The sequence below is a fragment of the Lepisosteus platostomus genome, chromosome 15 (genome assembly GCF_059453375.1).
Source record: "Lepisosteus platostomus isolate fLepPlt1 chromosome 15, fLepPlt1.hap1, whole genome shotgun sequence".
NCBI lineage: Eukaryota > Metazoa > Chordata > Actinopteri > Semionotiformes > Lepisosteidae > Lepisosteus > Lepisosteus platostomus.
Genome location: NC_142625.1, coordinates 18107022 through 18124142, shown reverse-complemented (window position 1 = coordinate 18124142; position 17121 = coordinate 18107022). Strand labels below are relative to the sequence as shown.

The 17121-nt window shown below is 43.3% G+C and overlaps 1 protein-coding gene across 9 annotated transcripts in view; it reads left to right on the top strand.

Annotated features, from left to right (window-relative positions):
* elmo2 (engulfment and cell motility 2) overlaps positions 1-17121 on the top strand; it is a 71664-nt gene that overhangs the window by 23704 nt on the left and 30839 nt on the right. For all 9 annotated transcript variants that reach the window (XM_088607427.1, XM_088607428.1, XM_088607425.1 and 6 more), the window contains exons 2-7: positions 895-996; positions 4297-4337; positions 9267-9339; positions 11794-11844; positions 12452-12621; positions 13740-13839. In XM_088607427.1, the coding sequence (XP_088463553.1) occupies positions 919-996; positions 4297-4337; positions 9267-9339; positions 11794-11844; positions 12452-12621; positions 13740-13839 (513 nt within the window). In that variant the 5' untranslated portion in view covers positions 895-918. The remainder of the gene's footprint in view (positions 1-894; positions 997-4296; positions 4338-9266; positions 9340-11793; positions 11845-12451; positions 12622-13739; positions 13840-17121) is intronic.

The window sequence follows — 17121 nt, the reverse complement described above, 5'->3', positions numbered from 1 at the left end:
CTGCTGAATTTGTATCTCCTTAGACAGCACAGCCTCAAACAAATCCATTTAGTGATAACAGAGGCTTACGTGCTGATAACATCAGGTGCATTTTTTGTCTTCACTTTGTAGTTTGATTGAGACTTTGATGGCTATCATACAGGGTCTGGCACAGATGGCCACACAAAGTGTGTTTGAGCAGCGAATGCAGAAATTCGTTGGGGAAATTGAACAGTTCTGCTGAGTTAACTGCATTTAAAAAATCAGAATGGATCCGAATAAAAAAGAAAGTCTTATATTGCACTGGTTTACTCTTGAACTGGCTTCCTCACAGACGTTGTTCAGTAACTTGTCTTTTTTTAGGGAAAATCAGGTGTAAAATTAGATTTGTATTAAAATACTTCAACACACCTGCCAATTATACTGTAAATTGCAAACCCTGTTGAGGCATCGTGTATCCTATCAATTTGGTACTAGGATCATATTTTGGCTTAGTGTGACTGGAAATTTAGTGGATGTCTCTCTAGTTGTAAGACAGAGCCTGTCCTCTCCTGAACTAGATGAAGCCAGAAAGGCCCAGGACAAGCCAGGGTCTCAGCTGGGTCTCTGGACATTCCTGCCACCTCTGTGAGCTCGGTCCCCACGCACAAGACTGCGTCCCTGCTCACTGTCCTGCTGCTGTGGAATGAGTGGAGACCGGAGGCTCCCTCCTGGACAATTTGGACAGACAACTTTCCAGGACTGCCACCCATTCCAGCCATCTGCCTTTCCCTGCGGGGCCTGGTCCGTTCCTCTTCCCTGTACCTCGGCGTGTCTCGTCTGTGGCAGTGGTGCGGCTGGCAGCTCGGCGAGGGAGTGATGAAGACGTCATCAGTAACGCGCGTCTCTCTCTCTCTCTGTCTCTCTGTCCTGCAGCGTGGTGTGAGCAGCACCTTGGCAATGCCTCCTCCGGCCGACATCGTGAAGGTGGCCATCGAGTGGCCTGGTGCCAACGCCCAGCTCATTGAGATTGACCAGGTGGGTCAGTGGCACCAGTCCTGCCACCGATGAGTAGGGACTGCTGGGCTGAATCACTTCCTGCCCGCGAACCTCACAAGGCCATGATCAGAAAATACAGAGCTGGTTCTCATTTAATAATAATAATTCCTTACAGCACTCTTCTGGACACTCCACTCAAAGCGCTTTATAGGTAATGGGGAATCCCACTACCACCACCAACACCCACTACTAGTGTGTAGCCCCAGCTGGATGATGTGACGGCAGCCAGAGTGCGCCGGTACACTCACCACACACCAGCTATGAAGCCAGTTCATGGACGGGGATTATTAGCCTATTGTTATGTCATTTGGGGACTTGTTAACAATTTGTCCCAGTGTCCCGGCTATCCCCCTCCCTGCCATTTAAAGGCTGAAGCCTTTGTGGAGGTTAAAGTCTGTTTCCTGCCCCCGACTCCCTGAACTTCAGTGTTCAGCCTTTTGGTAAAGTGCTTTCAGATCTTATTATTGTGAGGACAGGTACAGTAAAAGTGTGAACTGCTCTTAACAAGCACATTACATTACTAAGTTCCTTCCTTATTCACAGAGCGTACTTCTTCTGTCTTTCGTTGAGACAATGTTTACATGCGATAAATCGATAAACCAATACATTTTTTGTTTTTCTTTGTTAGAGGACCTGAGCTTTAACATTTTGTACAGGTACAATCTACAGCATTCACATTGTGTGTTGGTATAAGAGACAATTATTCAGATAAAGTAAAACATATTGAATAAACAGAAAATAAGGCTAGCACAAACTGGGCAGCAAACAAATTGAAATAGCAATATTAAAAAAACCTGTGTGGTATAATTTATAGAAATTCATAGCATCTTCATGCTTTTATTTCCCTTCGCTGTCACCCAGAGGTTTCCCACAACTCTCACATATTCTCAAAAGCAAGAACAAACACTAGCGACACTGAGATATTTAAATGTAATGACTGAGGAAACTCAGAACCCCAAATTGCAATTGAATAATCTAGGTACCTGCAACTGACGACAGAATTCAATTCACAGTAAAATTCTAATTCAAGGGGCAGTCAATATTAAAAAATACATATAGAAGCAAATGTGAACATTTCCATGCTCACAGTTAATGAATGCATGAAGCCCACAGACAGTGGACATAGTCCTGTAGTCCAGAGGTTAGTGAGTCAGGTCTGGGCTGTATCGTTAGCTGACTGATACCAGGATTCCCCAGATGGCGACACACAGCTCACTGTCTTAGTTTGGTGGGTTAGGGTCTCCGGACTGGGTACTCTGCTGGCACTGCATGACTCTTTCCACCCACACTGCCTCTCCTGCGGTCACTGTGGGCCCTGCAGTGTGAGAAGGGGCACCTGGCACATTGCAGGGAAACACAGCAGCGAGCCGAGTAGAGAAACAAGTGAGGAGTTCCAGATTATGCAGAAAGAAGATGAGTGGCAGTTCCGGATTTCACATCACTGAAACAAAATCTCAGAACACAAAAACCCCAAGGCTTCCCACCCGCCCTCAACACACCGATATGGTGACGAATTGCGTACAGACGGTCACAGAAACAGTGTAGCTCGCGCAAACGTGCAAGCCGCTCCACACAGACACACAACACGGGTCTCCCCCTCGCTGAAACACACACACACACACACAGACGGACTGCTAGCACACTCTGCCCTCCGCCTCACCTCTTTCTCAGCCATGGAAGAAGAACACAAACAGCGTGTAAAAGAGAAACAGCCACACACGTGTATATATTGACGCCTCTTCCCTCTCTCTGAGCTGACCCTGCTCTTTCTTTTCCTTCCCCCCACATTCGGCCTGTCGAATCTCCTCTTCTTGGACGTTCTCTGTAACTCTCAGTTTCTCCCCTAGTTCTGATGTCAACCTCACTCCCTTCACGTTCAGCCTGTTCATCGCTCTGTCTCTAAGCCTCTCCTCTCCTTCCTACCTTTTCATTCAGTTCAAGGTAAACTCACTACTCTGGAGCAGCATACCACAACCACTGTGATGGACAGAACATATAAAGATTACAAACAAGACAAGGCTATTTGTCCCATCTCTCTTATTTGCTTCTTATTACGTAATTGTTCTGCGGATCTCAGCCAACTGTGTCTTGAAAGAAGCCAGGGTATTCCTTCTGACAGCATGGCTGGGTAGTTTATTCCAGACACCCACAAGCTTTCTGTGTGAAAATACCTTCTGTTCTCAATTCCAGTTTCACTTTTCTGTAGTTTCCACATGTGGCCCCTGGTGTGTCTCACTCTGGATCCTGAGGCAGTCCAATAGGTTGAATTTGCACTTGAGGAACTTTGAATACTTTGGAGTTCTGTGTTGAAGACTGAAAACATTGAGTTCTTCAGTCTGTCAACCACTTCATTTAGGGTGGAACTTAGTTCAGTATACCTGTGCGCTCTTCACTGGGCCAAATTCTAAAGTAAGATTCCAAAGCGATTCCAGTAATAACATTTTTGGAACTTGGTAACAGAAGTAATCTTCAAAATTCTTATTAGCTATTACTAGTAAATTGCACAATTGTAATATAATATCTCTCAATTTAACTTTGACATTTTTAACTTGTCTAAAAATCAGTTTTGCCTTTTTATTGCCTTAACTCATTGTCTAAAGGTAAAATTGTAGAGTATAAACATATCTTTGAATATTTACATGTAGGGTTACTTGTCATAACATGTACACACATTATATATACTGTAGTATGCTTGTAACGTGTTGTAGCAAACCTCTAAACACGTTAAGGCTGGATATTTTTGTTAAGGTTTGATGTTAATTGCAGGCAGTTAAGATGAGCTTGATGAGACTTTCATTCTGATGTTGTTTATCTTACGAACAAGAATTTATCAAATCAAGACATATTTGCGAAAAATGTAACATGTCTACTGGACCCTACCATATTAACATGAATGTTATACATCTCCAAGCTCAAAACAGACAGACCCAACAACAAACATCTGAATCATGACTTTGCGAATCATTACAGGGATTGAGGCAGATGGTTATTAAGAAGGATGGCTTTGAATCCATGGGTGCCGACATTGTGCAACACCATGTCGTTCCACTGTTTGTGGAGGAGCTCATTATTGTTTTGGAGGAGGGGGTCAGACTTTCACCAAAGATTTGCCACACAGTCGTATAAAAAACCTCAGATTACGAATTCATTTTACATTTTGTAGAATGTGAACCTTTCATTTCAATATATTGAGTCTCCTTCTGTTTCTCGAACCCCCCTGGGGCTGCAGGAGAGGAGGTGGGGCATCTGAAACTCACCCTGTCTGTTTGTTCTTTGCAGAAGAAGCCTCTCTCCTCCATCATCCGGGAGGTGTGTGACGGGTAAGGACCTCAACATATCGTCACAAGGAATTTTCTGCCAGAAAATCAACGACAACAAAAAAAATGGTTTCCTTCTGTCCAAAAATCAAACAGGAGCATTTAAGCTTCCTACAGGGACTCTTCAATTATTAATTATTATTAACCAAAGTGGTTTGTTAAACATGTCAGTGGGTACAGAGTTAAAAGAGTTGGCTGATCTGGCTGTACCTCTACTAAAACACTGTTGCTGGGGATTTTTTCAACAGAAATGTGTGAGCGGTTGTTTTTCTTGTCCTTGGTCCTCTCCTTACTACTGACACGCTGTATTTAATAAGATAAAACCACTTTATTAGCCATTTACAATTTCATGCATTAGGAATTTGTCTTTTCACATACCCCTGTTTGCTCTCCATACAGGGAGAGAGAAGCTTGGGGTCAGAGCGCAGGGTCAGCCTGGAGCAGCTGGGGTTAAGGGCATTGCTCAGGGGCCCAAAGAAGTAGGATTTATTTGCCGGCTGCGGGATTTGAACTGGCAACCTTCCAGGCACAGGCGCAAATCCTTAGCCACAGTGCCACAGCTCCAAATGGAAATATTTTCACAGCATAGAGGAAAACCATGGGCCTGTAGTCCAGAGTGTGCTAGTTTGAGAGTGGGCATCGTCATTAGGAGAGTAGCTTGGTTTCCCAAAGGGAGCAGTACACAACTGTGCTGTTGGGGGTGGCAGTGTGAAGGTCAGCCTCTCCTTGTGATATCAGTGAGAGCTGCATCTGAGCTCCACCTGGTGCTTCAATTAAGGCGATTGTGCGATGGGCTCACAGTGTGAACGGAGGGAGAGTGTTGTCTTCAACTCTCTTCTGCAAGTACGAGGGTTGTCTTGACTGTATTGTAACACAAAAGTCCCTCCTGTGTTTTCACTGTGCTTACCTTCCCTGGTCCATGGAAATACCACTAAGTTCAGAGCTCTTCACTCTGAAGCAGAGACATTGAGCTGAGGAGGTGCTGTTGGCTGTTGATTTGTTGGATGACATTTTATACTCTAGTCCTGCCTACTTGGTCATTCAAGGTCCCAGACTCTGTAGAAGCAGGTGTATTGATCCTAGAATCCTGGCTAAAGTCCACTCTGGGTTGATATAATCTAGCTTTCTTAAAATTCGCCCTTAATTCATGTGGTGAAGCAATTTCTCACTTGTCTATCTGATCTGGCACGTAATGGCTGCCTTGCGTCTCCCAGGTGGGAACTGCACTTCGTCAGTGGATGCAGTGATCCCGCTTTTCAGTGTAAAGCATTTTGACATCCTCTGCAGTAAAGTGCACTATGTAAATGCAGTTAATTAATTATTAAATTTAGGTTTCTTTGCATAAAACATCATCCAGATACACTAATCATAGTAAATAATGATTTATAATCCAGTTATTATTTTTCTATCACAACATGTAGTAATAGAATTGTTTCGTGCATTTCAATTTCACAGAGAAAGGGTAAAACTGTTATAGTTGACTCTGATGGAACTGACATAGGCCCGCGTTAAGTCAAACGTAACTGCAAAATATTTTGAATGAGAAATTTTTGTGGTGTGTCCAGGACTACGTTTGCCTTCAGTGACTCAAGCATGAATGTGAAGGCTATTGTGTGCCTTTTCGCCTGGCTGAGCAGAAACTGCTTTAGAAGTGTTGCTTGTGCAGCAAAGAAAAGACTCAACTGTCCTTCCAGCCCCCCCTCACCCCAAACTAATAGGCTGTAATAAAGGAGGGTTAATGGTTCACAGATGGAAGCCAGGCTCAGCTCTGGAAGTGTCTGCTGCTTACATAATCACCCTAATTACACTGCTTCTGTCTAACATTGCTGCTTTTACAGTGCCTCTTCCCTCCTCTCAATTCCTCTCTCTCACCCCCTCTCTGTATCGCAGCCTCCCCACAGCCCTCTGCTGTCTTCTCCAACACCCACTTTCTGTTTCCTCCTGCGTCGTTTCCTCCCCTCTCTTCCCCTCTCTTGACACGTTGTCCTCCTCCTCTGCGGTCGGTGTCTCCCCTTGATTTTCTCTTTTGACTTCTGTCTTAGCCTGTCAATGTCCCTCTTCGTCTCTTAATCTTCCACCATCTGTCTCCCTCTCTCTTTTTCCTCTTTCGACGTCTTTTTTGACCTCCTTCTCGCCTTCTGTTTCTGAATTTTGCGTAATCATGGAGAGAATAACAGTAGGAAAAACCATGCAGAATTTCAGTACAAAATATGAGATACAAGAATCAGTATTTGGTACTAAATATAGACGCAATGCAGATCGCAAATAGAATAATAAAGCTCCACAGCCATGCCCCATTTCACAATTCTTTCTTGTTTTTAAAAGTGCTTAAAAGTGCACTGGGTGCCTAAGTGGTCATTGTGGCACCTGTCTATGAAAAGATCTTTCAGTGTATAAAAATATGTTGACCCTACACGACCCAAATTGCTGCTGCTGAATATAGGCAACAAAATAATCAGACTGTAAAAACGCATTTAGACGCATAAATTAACTGTAATGAGAAAATCAATCATAAAATATCACATTTATTTAGTGTTAGCAGACACAGATGCCAGTTAGCTCTGAGTCAGTCCTTCCACTAAAAGCATCCTGAGACAGGAATTGATCTAATTTGAATTTTACCACCAAACAAATGAGTGATGGCCAAAAATGGTTGCAAACCTCAGTTATTCCTGGAAGTTATACAGTGGAGGGGGAAATATATAATAAAGTATGCAACCATACAGCTTTTTTGAGAAGAAGGGAGATAAGAATCTGACTGCTTAGCATTTCTGCTCAGTTTTTCTGAGCTGGTGATATTTGACAGCAAGTTCACTCTAGATACTTGGTGTCTAATACTATTTCATGAGTACATCATGAAATACTGTATATTAGACATATTGCTTTCCTGCTGCATTCATACAAACTGCATGAGAATGTCTGGCTCCTAAAATCTGCAGTGGAAGTGTTGTACAGATCAAGTCTTATATTTTTCCCTGGGTCGTGTCAATCTGAGTTCTGTAGGTGAACATTTTTCATTGTTTTATGTAACATGTCTGTAGAGAGGGCTAGTGAAGACTAATCATCACAACACTGAATTCAGAAGCATGTACAGGTTTTAACATGATCTCAGAGCTATATGAAAAGTCTGGTTTTCTCAGTATAGATATGGGAACATGTAGTAACTTACCTCATCAAAGTCTGACCTGGGGGGAGTTTTAAAACCTAAATACACTGGTGGTTGAAAGTGCTCCGTCACCTGGACAGTCTTATTGAAATACTGAAGCTATTGAATATTGAAGCTAAAAAGCTTCATGGAAATTCTGCTGCCGTCACTGTCTTTTTCACTTCAGACTCAGGAAGCGTAGGACAGGAGCTAGGTTGAGTTCCTTCTCATTCTCATTCTCATTCTCATTATAATGACTTGTACAGCCAAACTAAACCCTTAAAGAATAAAAAGTATATTAGCTTTTGTTTTCCTTGTTAATGTTGTGTCAACATTCTGTAGTTTGACATCTATGGTACATCATAGTTGGTTCAAGAGTGGCATCTTCTGCTGTGGATTGGTACAGTATGAGTGAAAACCACACCAGTGGGTTACAGGCTTTTTCTCTGGTGCAGCTCCATGTAAAACACGCTGTACATCACCATAGTGAGTCTTTGTTCCAGTCTTTTGTTTCTAAGGGGTTCACTACTTGTTAAAATGTACTTCAACTGGGGACTGGGATAACTCAGCTCCTACAAATACCATGTTGCACTGTATTAGAGTGGATGATTTATTGACAGGTGGGTAATGCAAGCTTCAAGCGGTTTTCTTTTTCAAATATTTACTACAAAATACATCTTGTGAAAAACCTACAAAGAGGTTCAGCTGAGTCACACACTGTAGATACACTGGATATAGTGGGCTGTGTGGGATATGAAATATATATTGAGTGATGTAAAAAATTTAGGAAATAATGTTGCCTCCATTACTCATTTTGTTGTTCAGTTTTTAGTCCCTTCAGTGTATATATATGTTTGAAGTCTTTAAAAATGACAGTACTACAAAAATGCATTGGATTTGTCGGTTGGGAATTGTACTGTATGTCTCAGTAGTTATAATTAGTACTATTATTCGTTTTGTTAACACTACTAATTCAATGCAGCTGAGAGGATTTTTCCAAATCAAGTTAATACATTAGTTTGTAAAATACAAACTTACATTTTATTGATACATACATGATATTGAATTGTATGTAATAATAAAGAACAAGATGTCAATATGCATGTAGAAATAGCCACCAGCAGGATTAACTGTATTTATAATTAAGCTAGCAGCGTTCCACAATACCCTCAACCTTAATAAAGTTAGAAAGAATGTCAAACAGATGGTAGTCCTAATTTTATTAGTGTCCTAACAACCTGTTGTGCTGGAGGCAGTGTTCTGCTAAATAAAGGAAGTCAGCTATTATGTTCACAGTGTTCTGATGCATTTGCTATATTTATCCATTAAGCATAATCAGCTAAAAACCCCTCCGATAAACAATACATTTCTTGTTTTATGCTAAAGGACTGATAGATTGTTGAATTGGATTTTTCCTATTCTTATTCACCCTTCCATTTTCTAACCTATTATTCTTATTTTATTATTATTGAAATCTGGTTTGGGCATTTGCAGTTTGCTATGATAAAAGTTAATTTTATAATTAGCAGCTAAGTAGGAACAGAACAAGTAATTCAGGTTGTTCGCTTATTTCTGCTGTGTGGAAGAAATGGCCTGCAATCCACACATTTTATTTATGCTCACATGACGATTGCCAACAATAAAATGTAGATATATAACCCGCCAGACTCACAGCAACAATTCTGTGCTATTTGAAAATACAAAAACCTGGGTTCTGTCAAGCTCCCTTCTGTGTGTGACTGTATTTAAAACTAGTCTGAGCTGAGGCTGTGCTTTCTTCTCTGTAGCTGGTCTCTGTCGGGCTCTGATCAGTTTGCTCTGCGATATGCTGATGGTCCCCAGCTCTACATCACAGAACAGGTGAGTTTAATCCTTGTACCGTACAGTCCGTGTCATGTTAGCTTATTACAGTTGTATAGCCCCATTGCGACACACCATTTCAGTGTGAGATTACCTCTGACAGTTACTGTAGCACTTTGTACAGCTAGCCATTACTAGAAAGCAAAGTAAACATTCTACGTGAGGCTACTTCTAATGTTGGGAAGATTTTTTAAATGAATGACGTGTACTCTTAGATTTGAAATCTGTACTTCTGTTTTCATATGAATGGGGGATGCCAAGAACAATTACTTCTTTGGCTACTTCTTTTCACAGCTCAAAAGGCGGATTTTGTCAGCACTAATTTGACCATCGAAGATTAGTACTCAATTGCCATATGGTAACTACAGTAGTATCATTTATGTGCTGTAAGAATTGCTTCAAAGAATTTGCAAGGGTCAAATCCCACATAGTAAAATACTCTGAGGTACTGAATGTAATGCTTTTTCGAAGACAACAAGGGCTGTGTAATTATTTGGCTTAAAATTAAAGCGTTGCCCTCTAAAATGTATAGAAATTAGACCATTTTAATAATTATGATTTTACTTCTTCCCAACTTCTGCTCTTCAGAGTGGCTCCTGAACATTGCCCTAGGTGGGTGATAAGAAAGATGGGGCTGGATGGCATTTGTCAGCTCTGCCCTTCACCCTCTTTGCTTGTAGGATGCCTGCTGGCTCCTCATCGACCCCTTTCTTATGAGATCACAGGCAACTGGTCTCCCTCTCATCAACCCACATGCCTCCTTGTGTCTGGGCCCTGATGGTCCCTGGAGTGCAGTGCATCACTGGCTGTGGTCTAGAGCACAACACCCATGATATGAGCTTGGATTCTTTAGACCTGTATCAGAAGTGCCGGTGATTAAGGGGTCCATGCTTTCATCCAGTTCAAGTCAGCCAATAAAGGCTGTGATTGATTCATATGTAAAAATATAGTTGTCTTTGCAAAGGTGCAAATAAATAATGAAGAAAAAACACTATAGAGAGTCCCCAGGTGAACCACAAACGCTATAACCTGGGGCCTAGTCACTCTGTTCTAATCGGCCTAAATTATTAATGTCCTGCACCAGAACTTCAAGGGGACTGCACACCACACCAATATCAAAAACATAAGGTGGTTTAGGACTCGTCTAAGGTGGTGTGTTAATTATACAAGCTATTTTAGAATATTGCAGTGTGCTCACCTTCCAAATGCAAATACTTCATATACTTGTAAGCCAGCTAGTTTTGTGTCCGAGTACTAACACTTCTGTTAGGGCAGTGGCTGATGTGATGTGCAGAGACACAGTGGGTGCAGCAGCGTACGGCCCTAGAGGGGCTGCTGTGCTTCACTGGCTGATTTTGGTTCCGCAGGGCCTTTGCTGTCAAGATCGTAGAAACCTCTAGTCGTGGTGGAGCCATGTGTAGGTGTTAGTTCTTTTGGGGTCCAAAGTGATTCTTTAAGCAGTGGTGCACAATTGGCAGAGGTGACTCCCGTGACTGGTTTCCAGTGCGGTCAGTGAGAGATTCAGCATTCCTCCACTCAGTGCTTCCTCACCTGTGGTCAGATGATGCATGGCTCTGCAGGTGGGGGTGGCAGAGACCCACATCCAGACTTCTCATCCTCTCTTGAGCAGAGAAGGAGAACAAGCATTTAGCAAAGACTTCTGGATGTCACCGTGTTTCACCATGGCAGGGATCACTCTCTTGTCCCTTGTGTCTACCCCTATCACACGTGGGACCCTGTTGGCCTTACCAGCACACCAAAGAGTTTTGCTTAGAGGGCCTGCCATTGTGTTTTTTGTGATATTATGTTATGCATTATTAAGAAAAAACTATATTTGGTCCAGTGGGAGTTAATGAGCCTATGAGCATGAGTCTTTAGGGATACCAGCAGTTTAGGCGTTCATCCGTTTTGGGTGCCAAAGAAGTTAGAAGCTTTTGGACTGAGCTGTGTGTAGGAATCAAACCTCAGTCTCCTAGACTTTGGCACACTTATGCACTCACTAAGCCAGAAGAGCTGCTTTCCTTAGTCTGGCTGTACTTCCATGCTATACGCTACACCCATTGCAGTATTGCTGCTTTACAGGACTTTCACTAGCTCTTTTTAAATCAGCAGCACTGCAGAGAGAGAGCCATGTTGGAATCAGTGTTCATGCAATAAAAGTGTGCTATCAATGCTTGTTTACCGGCCGTGTGATAGATGATTTTGGTATTCCAGTTGGTTGATGTAATTTTGAGGTCCACTTTTCTGTCATCTTAACCATTCTTAAATTGTACTGTCTGCGCCCCTGAACTCTTTTGAACAGGCTTTGCAAAGCCCTAGCTGAGTGTCGAGTATGTAGTATGTACGGGTGTTGTGGAGCTCGGATTATTCCCTTGGTATCGCAGGATGAGACACACGGCCAGTTGTAGGTTATTGGTGAACTGCCCCACGCTGACTCACTGCGGTCTGTTTCAGAGCCGGGGTGAAATCAAGAATGGGACCATCCTTCGCCTCGCAATCTCCCCTGTGAGTCTCCCGCCTTCTTCTCTGCATTCACAAAAAAGAAGGGCCGAGGTTGAAAATGAAGCTTTCAATTTCATTTTTTTTGCCAGTGGTTTCAGTCATTTTCTCCGGTTTACGTCAACGTTAAGTGAGAACTTGTTGTCTAAAAAAAAAGTACAGGGAATTAATCAAAAAATATCTTAGCCAGTTGGAATATTGCTTGACATCATACAATCATTCATGGATTCCACAGCATCCTAGTAATCCTGGGAAATGGAGAGCTTTGGAATTTAATATCATTAAACATTTGTATCAGTTAACTTGCTTTCACTTAGTAGTGCAGTTTTGTTACATCAAAAGCGTGTAATATACCATGAATATGTTTTACGTGTAGGTTTATACAGGCCTTACACATATGGACCCTGCTTAACTGCGGTGCTGTTGTAGTATGGTCAGAGCAGATAGGTCAGAGCAGAAGCATGGAGTGCCGGAGGAGAACGGTGCTCGGACGGGACACGTGGCTGCCCAGTGCACACGGTGGCTTGCTGGGTGCGCGTGTGTCTTGGTGCAGAGTCGCGGTGTGTGGGGAGGGTCGTGCTGTGCGCTCAGGCTGTGCCTCTGTGATCTGCAGACTCGCGCCGCCCGGCAGCTCCTGGAGAGGATCCAGTCTCACGGGATGGACGCACGGCTGGAGGCCCTGAAGGAGCTGGCCAAGCTGTCCGCCGACGCCACCTTCGCCACCGAGTTCATCAACATGGACGGCATTGCCGTGCTGGCGCGGTTGGTGGAGAGCGGCACACAGTGAGTCACGCACAAGTGCGCACGCGGTGAATCACACCCACACGCGCACACGCAGTGAGTCACACCCACACGCGCACACGCAGTGAGTCACACCCACACGTGCACACGCAGTGAGTCACACCCACACGTGCACACGCAGTGAATCACACCCACACGTGCACACGCAGTGAGTCACACCCACACGAGCACACACAGTGAGTCACACCCACACGAGCACACGCAGTGAGTCACACCCACAGTGAGTCACACCCACACGAGCACACGCAGTGAGTCACACCCACACGAGCACACGCAGTGAATCAAACCCACACGTGCACACGCAGTGAGTCACACCCACACGTGCACACGCAGTGAGTCACACCCACACGAGCACACGCAGTGAGTCCCACCCACACGAGCACACACACAGTGAGTCACACCCACACGCATTGAGTCACAATCACACGCACACGCAGTGTGACAGGCACGCGCATGAGTCACACCCACATGCACACAAGGTGAGTCATGCACATGCACACACGCAGTGAATCACACGCACACACAGTGAGTCACACCCACACATGCACATGTAGTGAGTCACACCCATATGTGCACACGCAGTGAGTCACACCCACATGCACACGCAGTGGGTCATGTACACGCACATACGCAGTGAGTCACACCCACATCTGCACACGCACAGTGAATCACCCAAACAAACACATGCACACATGCACATGTGCACATGCAGTGAGTCATGCACACGCGCACACACAGTGAGTCACCCACACACGCGTGCACACATGCAGTGAGTCGCACACACACGTACACACGCAGTGAGTCACGCCCACACGCACACGCAGTGAATCATTTTCAAGATGTGCAATCTTAGTTTGAAACCTAATTTTGTGCTAGAAAATCAGTTGTGTGTGTCAGCTTGCATAGGCTGAAAAGGAACAAGTAAAGGTTTATTCCATGCTAAAAAGTGAAGAAAAGAAACACAACGTTTTGGCTGTTGAGCCTTCTTCGGGTGTCACACCCTTTGGAGGGAACCCTGCAATGATTTAAATAGCAAACTCATCTACTGTGCTGTGCTGTATTGTATGTGTTTAAGACCATCGCTCTGTTTATTTCTGTAGTTTCGGGGAGATGCTGGCTTTTACCCTGACAGCTTTCCTGGAGCTGATGGACCACGGCATTGTGTCCTGGGATCTGATCTCCCTGTCCTTCATCAAACAGGTGAGTGAGCTTGTCTCCTCTGCCACAGGAGCTGGTGCCTTTGGCTGCACATGGGGGCAATAGCACCAGTCCAAGGCAGCATGTCTGAGAGTTCTGCTGTATGAACAGCAGTACATGGGGACAACAGCACAAATAGAAGGCAGCATGTGTTTGCTGTGTGTTGTCTGGGAGTTCCGCTCCATCCTTTCAGAATGAATTCTGTTTGATGAATAGCACTGACTGTCATGTTTTAACATACTACTAAAAAACTCCTGCAATCACTTGCTGAATAATCTTGATATTTAAATCACGGATCAAAGATGGCTCATATCCTGTTGAATGCGAGTGATGCCATTCTTTTTGTTACGATAACCTTATCTGTAGAATTCTATGCAGTTGTCATGTCTTGTCTGAAACATGGTATTCTCTTCCATACAAAGCATCTACCCCTTCTATAACCATGTTAAGCATCCAGAGGGATCTGTGCCTCTTTTTCAGCAGTGACCTGTTTTTTATTAGATGGCCCCAGTGCAGGTACATTTTCTGACATGTGATAAGTTTGGGCTCCAGGAGGAAGGAGGAAAACCTAATTTCCTGACACAAAGGTAGCAGTTCACGATAGGAAGTGTTTTTGGAGAGGAATAGGAATAGGAAGTCGGAATTCTCCTCTGATAACTGTATACACGTTATCCTCATATCTTGTAACTTGACTTTAATCACCAGTCTTCATGTCTTGAAAACTGCCGTCTTCACTGTTAAGGCAATATGACAGTAAATAAACTTTACTGAGACTACATTCAGTTTTGGCAATCATAGAACAGTCCTGCAGAATTGCTGTGTCTCCTACTTTTCTGAAGTATTAAAGAAATATTACTCACTTACTGTTCGCTAAGTATCAATTAGGCAGTGTTTGCTTCACAGAGATGTCCTTTCTGTGAAAGCAACTTCTGATTAAGCTTTTGTATGATTCATGTTACAATGGGTCATGCTGCAGAAAGACTTGTATCATATTGCTTTGAATTAACTAACGGTGTGTGTTTAAAATGATCTAAAACAGATGCTGGGCTTGTTCAAGTGTGGTGCTTATTTGTCTGTATTTGAAGTACTGTAATTATCAGGTGACATCAGCCTAAAGCAGTGGTGAATGCATGTTGCAAATATACTCATGCCCCCTAATTTTTTAAGTAAAGAGTTTTGTTATACAGGTGCTGGCAAATTAAGGTAATATGTGTTAATGGTGTTAGAGAAGCTGTTTACTTAATACATTAAAGGTAGGAGTGGCTATTTGCAATTCATTGAATTCAGGGTGTTTTGATTTTTTTCAGAAGTGTTTACTATCCAGAAAATGCTTTGTATTTTCCCAAGACTCTGCAAACACAAAGACAGTCATGGTTTTCTTTATCGTCTTGCCTTTTACAGATTTTATGTTGATGTGGTTTCCTGACAGCAATATCAGACAGAGAAACAAGCATGTTAAATAAATAGCGTATCTTTAAAAAACATTGTTACATTTGAAGTGTTTAATTAACCAGTGGAAGGAAGGTGAAAAGCTGTGGAAAAATATTGTATTAGCCTTGATGAAGATAGTAACTGAAACCTACAATATTTGTCTTTGGTCTAAAAAATAAAGTAGTGGAAAATGAACTCTTGTATGGGGATTTGTTTTCTTGATAAATTAGTCCCAGCTGTTTAGAAAATAATTATCTTTTGAGCTATTGCTCACATTTACTTTTTTTCGGGTAATCAGAAGTTTGGTCTAAATTTAGTGGAGAAGAGGAACTGGAATTCTCCCTAGGTACTGTACAGTTCCAAGTTAACAGGCCAAGTATTATCACTGGTGGCAGGAGGTGTCTTTACTGCAACCAGTGTGACTCCTGATCACCTCTTGCCCAATGGAACTGAGGCGGAGAGCAAGTTAACATCAACGGCCCACAACCCACTCTACTGTATAACTAGTCATGTCTCATAACACCACTGATCTGTCCCTTCTGCCGAAGGCATCTCTTCTGTCTCTTTTCCCTGTCAGCCCCTCTATGAGCAAAGCTGTCTCTTTTTGCTTGTTCATCTGCAGCTGTTACTCTGTTCCTGCTGATCGCTCTACCACTTCATGATCCTTGCTCTCATTCACATTATCCCCTTCACTTTCACGAGACACAGAAGAAGCACGCTGTTCCCTTTCCTCGCTTGGGATGTGCTGTGCAGACGATGTCTGTCTAGCAGCTGAGGTGTCGCTGTTACCATGTTCTTCATCGGATCTTCTCGAGCCGTGTCTCAGCTCTCTGGTGCCCCCTGGTTTCTCTAGCTCGTCAAGCTCTTGCAGGGGATCCCAGCTCCTCACCTTTTCATTTCCCTCTAGTGTTCTTTCTGCTGTGATTGGGCCTGGTAAACAGGCTACACTTCCATCTGCCTGTACAGCCCCAGTATGATCTCTAACTATGCAGCTTGCAGACTCAGTTTGTCAGTTAATACACTCCACAGCACAGAGCCCACTCTTTCCTTCTCGCACGCCTGATCCTGATTGGCCAGAGTCGCTTCGCCATGGAAATCGTCTGGCGCTCCTGACAGACTTTTCCCTCTCTGACTCTAAGCTGACTGATAGCCTCACTCTAAGCGGCTCTATTCTAAGCCTCCTTATTAATTACAGGGGCGTTTTTAATTCCATGTGAGCTATTCCAGACTTATCCTCATGTGGAATTCCACACTCTTTTCTCTTTGATTGCTCTGGTTTGATAAGGCCCAGGTGTAGCCCAACCAGGTGACTTGCCTTCTCAGTAGCCGTTGTGACACAATTACAGTATTTTACAGAGGCACACCTACTTTAAAAATGCTCCACAAATGATTGTGAAGCTTCATGATCTGCAAAATATATATCCCCATATGTAGAATCCCACCTAAAGTCTCTTCTTAAAGCATCACAACCATGCCTAGCTTTAAAGCATAGTAGATCTCTAGATTTTTATTTTCTCTTCTTGTATTTGTAATATTGTACCAGACTGGAATTTCCTGTATAATTCAATGTTTTTAGCAAAACTGTTTCTTATATTTGCAAGGTCCACTTTGGAGTCAGTCTTAGGTCAGCCTACAATGCCACTAAGATGCTATACCCTGTTGGGTTATTGGCCACTAGGGGATGCTGCTGCATTGTGGTCCCTCCTCAATGCTCTGCCCATGTTTTTTGCCATACTGCTGTGTGGTCTTTCCTGTCAGTGTTTTATGGTTCTAAAACCTGAAAACGATGGGTTCACACAGCAACCTGACTCCACCTCAGAGTCCTGGAGGAAGTCCCCATTGTGGACTTTAAGG